The 4,684-nt window shown below is 45.2% G+C and overlaps 1 protein-coding gene across 3 annotated transcripts in view; it reads left to right on the top strand.

The window, feature by feature from the left end:
• Positions 1-3,867, top strand: part of FGGY (FGGY carbohydrate kinase domain containing) — a 201,842-nt gene extending 197,975 nt beyond the window's left edge. For all 3 annotated transcript variants that reach the window (XM_026651705.1, XM_026651708.1, XM_029911573.1), the window contains 2 exons: positions 2,271-2,332; positions 3,712-3,867. In XM_026651705.1, coding sequence (XP_026507490.1) covers positions 2,271-2,332; positions 3,712-3,793 — 144 coding nt within the window. In that variant the 3' untranslated portion in view covers positions 3,794-3,867. The remainder of the gene's footprint in view (positions 1-2,270; positions 2,333-3,711) is intronic.
• The last annotated feature ends 817 nt before the right edge of the window (positions 3,868-4,684 follow it).

Below are 4,684 nucleotides of genomic sequence, written 5' to 3'. Positions count from 1 at the left end.
GCCCCCGGCCCGGCGCCGGATTTTCCCGGACATGTTCGGCTTTTTGGGATTTCCCCCCGGACGGGGATTTGAGTCCCAAAAAGCCGGACATGTCCGGGAAAATCCGGACGTATGGTAACCCTAGTAAAGGAAGGTGGCAGGCCAGTGGCGTATTATCGCCTAGGCTGACAAATTTGCAGGGGCGGCAAATTTGAGCACCCATGGAGAAGCTCCCCTCTCTGCCCCGCCCCCCCCCCCCGCTCCAGCTCACCTCTGCCTCCACGAGCGTGCCGTGGCGTCCTGTTTCTCTCCCTTCCCTCCCAGCGCTTGCGCTGCGAAACAGCTGTTTCGCGGGGCGGGGGGGAACGCGGTGCGCTGGGGGAAGAGGCAGGGCTGGGACGGGGATTTGGGGAAGGGATCCAATAGGGGCAGGGAGGGGGCGGAGTTGGGGTGGGACTTTGGGGAAGGGGTTGGAATGGGGGTGGGAAAGGGTGGAGTCGGGGCAGAGCCGCGGGCGGGCGGCAATTATTTCAGGGCCTAGGGGCGGCAAAATCATTAATTCGCCACTGTGGCAGGCAGTGATGCAGCTCAGTACAAAGTTTAAAAACCCCAGTTAATTCGCTATGGTTTCTGTGGGTGGGTGGTTGGGTGTTCTCTCCAACAAACCAGAAAAGCTCCATAGCTAGGTGAATAACAGCTTAAAAATAAACCCGGTCTACATAAATATTTATCGCTAAAACCTTGATCATTTCCAGAGGAGCAAACCATATTTTTTTTAAATGCTGAATGGCATAAAGGGCTATAGCAGCTCAGAGAGAGAGAGAGAGAGAGAGAGAGAGAGTGTGTGTGTGTGTGTGTGTGTGTGTGTGTGTGTGTGTGTGTGTGTGTGTGTGTGTGTGTGTGTGTGTGTGTGTGTGTACACACACACCCCCAGAGTTTATTTATTTTTCTAAAAAGGACATCAAACCTTCCCTATAGGATCATAGCCTGGCTGGTGTGTGGTGGTTTCTGAGCCCTCATGTGTCTATGGGAAGAGAATGCATTATCTCCTCAGAAATGGCACCTCTGAGGTGTTCTCTAGGGATTCAGTTAGTTTAATATCTATCTAAGCTGACCTTGCTTTATGTGTGTGCATATGTAGGCTCACAGATGAGCCTAAATAGTTTTGATCTAAACATACTCTGCTGGTACAGCTCCCCAAAAGTGCCCTGAGCCAGGACCTGGTGGAGAGGGAGGGCCGAGCCCGCATCCCCCTTCCACACCTGGTTGAGAGCAAGGTCCCAAAGTGGACAAAGACTGTGATGCCTTTGGTCTAGGGGTAGGGGTCAGACATCTCTGCCCCCCTTCTGCCTGGGAATCAAGAGACTGGAAACTGGGTGCACTAACTACTAGGCCACCTGGCCCTCTGAGCGCTGTGCTACAGGCACTAATAACAGGGCAGATTTAGCCTCCTGCTTGGGAAATTAAAAAGCCTGCAATGTTCTGATTAGATCTATATGATTCTTTGGCTCTTTGACATTGAACTGTCTGTGGGCTGTAGCTCTAATCTGCTATGAAATAGTCCAGCCCCTGCCATTTTTGTTTCCCTCAGTCATGAGGTGATGAATCCATCCAACTCCAGTGGGACTACTTGTGCGAGTCCCCCAAAATTATTCCTCAGTCCTGCAAAGCGATCCTTCCACACATACCCTGACACCTGCAGGGAGTCCTATTGATTGCAGCATGACTGCCCAAGAGGATCCTTTTTCAGGAATACAGGAGTCTCCAAACCTGCCTTCGCTTTGCCCTTACCCAGATCAGGATGGAGCTCTGCCTGCTGCAGCTCAGTACTAGAAGATGAGGACATCTGCGAGCTACATTGCAGAACTTCACGAGTTACATTTGGCTTCTGGAGCACATTTTGGCCTGCCTCGCTTCAAGGAATCGATACTTAGGAAAAGGGATTAAGAGATCTCTTCTAAAATACCACTTTATTAGAGAAATCAGCTCCCCAGGGATGTGTGTAACATTTCCTCTAGTTACCATAAATAATAAAAGAGAGTCCACTCTTCCCCAGATTCTTAGTAAGAAAAAGGAACAGATTTTTGCCTCATTGAAGAGTCTATAGTATTGTACGTTGTTTGCATGACTGCTATATAATGGGATTGAACATATTTTAAGACATCTGGTCTGTTAACCTGAAACAAAATACATTAGTAATGTTCTGACTGGTTTTTTGAAACACTTTGTTCTTGTCAAAAAGTATTTTAAATTAAAGTAGGCATTTCCAGCTTGTATTTGTCTTTTAACAGGAGGCCATGGAGAAAATGGGAAAAATCGGGAAAATCGTGCAACCAAACCACAGGGATAAAAGGTAATCTTGATTTTTAAGTATCCATTGATGAGAGTGAAGAAATCACTTCAACCAAAGTATATGCCTGTCTGCCTCTAGCCCTGTTTGAGTGCAGTAACATCTGTGTCCCTATTTACGTTGTATGTTAGCAGGGAAATGTCACAAACGAAGCGTAAAAAGGCATGGGGTAGAATTTTCAAAAGTGCCTAAATGATTCCGGAGCCTAGGCCCCATTTGCAGAAGTGATGTAGGCTCCTAAGTCACTGAGGTGCTTTTGAAAATTTTAGCCATGGTTAAAAAAACTAGCAGTATAATCTCCATATACTACAACTGTCTTCAGGTGAAAGAAAAGGACACTCACATTTCGGAGGAGCTGAATTAGTTAAGGACCTGCATTATGGTGCTTTATATGTTATACTGGAATAGCTCCATTCCAGCTGTGTATTTCAAAGGCATCCATCACCGTAGCATCAAGGCTCTGAGCTATTCCAGTGAGTAAAAATGCCTAAACCTTATCACTGTGTTCTGGTTAAATCTGAACTGTGGTAGCGGTAGCCTTAACTTAGACAGCAGTTCTGTAGAGCAGGCGATGAATGTGCAGTAGAAGTGTGTGAGCGCCACCTGCAGGCCTATTAGAAGATCTACAAATAAATTAATAGACTGTCCTGCTTTGGAGATACTCAGGTCCATGTACTTATCCAGTTTGATTTTTCATACAGCTTAGAAAGTGAAATAAGTGTTTGTCCCTCTGTTGCTGAGGGAAACTGAAGAGGTTTATGGTAAAATGCAGCACAAATCAAAATTTTAAGAACAGTCAGTCAGAGAGAGCAAAACATTTTTCAGCTAGAGGGAAACTATACATTATTGTATGTGATGCAGCCACTGCTTTAGTTTTCTCCAGGCTTGTAGGGTGAAAATCTTGCTTTCTCTCATCTTCATTGTTCCCCTGCTGCCAAGGAGTAACCAGTATCTCTTAGCATGAGACAGCACAGAGAGCAGGGAGGGTTTGACTAAATGTAGGGGAGGTATTAGTCATATTTGAAAAGGATTAGGCCCTTGGGGCTAAGCTCCCTCGGTTGGTGTAAATGGGCAATATGCCATTAAAGTCAATGGACTTGCCTTCATTTACACCAGCAGAGAATTCTGCCATAGGAGAGGGTGTCTGAAAATCAAAGCTAGGCTTTGGGTAACCGAAAGGTATAATTATAACTTGAAATCACTTGTCTGGGTAAAAACTCAGCTCTGGCAAAACACAGGACTCTACTGCCAATAAAACTTGTCATTTATAACTGAGTCAAAACCACTTCTGGTGCTTCCCTGGCTAGAGTAAACATGCGTATTGTGGGGTATTTAAACTGCCTCAGAACTTTAAATTTGTTTAATTTTTTTTTTTTACACAGATTTTATGACAAGAAGTATGAAGTGTTTTTGAAACTTGTTGAACATCAGAGAGAGTATAAAGCCATCATGCAAGGCGTATAATCAACAGTCATATAGTCTGGGAACTACAGGGATCACAGAATTTCCAGAGGTTTACAATTAAAAATTCATAGGAATTTTGTCTCATTGTGTCATTCAATTTAAAACAAAATTGTTCTTTCTGATTTTAATTTAAAACTCTAGTACTTTCACTACATGCTGCTGCACTGAGTAATCTTTCAAGCCACTGCACGCCATTGAACTATAGATTGGGGTTCTCAACCTATTTCTTTCTGAGCCCCCCCTTACATGCTATAAAAACTCCACAACAATGTTTTTTCTGCATATAAAAGCCAGAGCCGGCGTTAGAGGGTAGCAAGCAGGGCAATTGTCCAGGCCCCACACTACAAGGGGTACTGTGAAGCTAAGTTGTTCAATCTTTGGTTTCAGCCCCAGGTGATGGGGTCTGGGGCCCTGGGCTGCAATCCTGTGTGGCAGGGCTTTGGCTTTCTGCCCTGGGCCCTAGCGAGTCTAATGCCGGCCATGCTCGGCGGACCCCCTGCCCCAGACCCCTGTTTGAGAACCACTACTATAGATGACCACTGACTCCAGTTAAAAAAAACAGACATGCCACCAAGGCCAACAATAAGGTAATGACCATGAGCTGGAAAAGCAGAAGAAATCAGTTAATTAGCTCACCAAAGCAAACCACTAGTGGCTAGGATAGAAAGGCTGTTGCATTTTTAACATGGATTCTGCTGTACTGTTTCATAAGATGACTAGCAAAGCAGGTCTACTGCTCCGTTTAATTCTAGCACCACTCACCTGATACAGTTAAGATTGACATTGAATTTTCATGGTCAAACTCCTACTGTCCGGAGGGTAAAATCTAATGATAGCATTTCTGTCTGGGTGCTGATATTTTCGAAACATGCTTGTGACCTGGAATTTGTG

The sequence above is a fragment of the Terrapene carolina genome, unplaced genomic scaffold (genome assembly GCF_002925995.2).
Source record: "Terrapene carolina triunguis isolate 2854851 unplaced genomic scaffold, T_m_triunguis-2.0 Scaffold101, whole genome shotgun sequence".
Taxonomy (NCBI): domain Eukaryota; kingdom Metazoa; phylum Chordata; order Testudines; family Emydidae; genus Terrapene; species Terrapene triunguis.
This window is presented reverse-complemented; position numbering and strand designations above follow the sequence as displayed.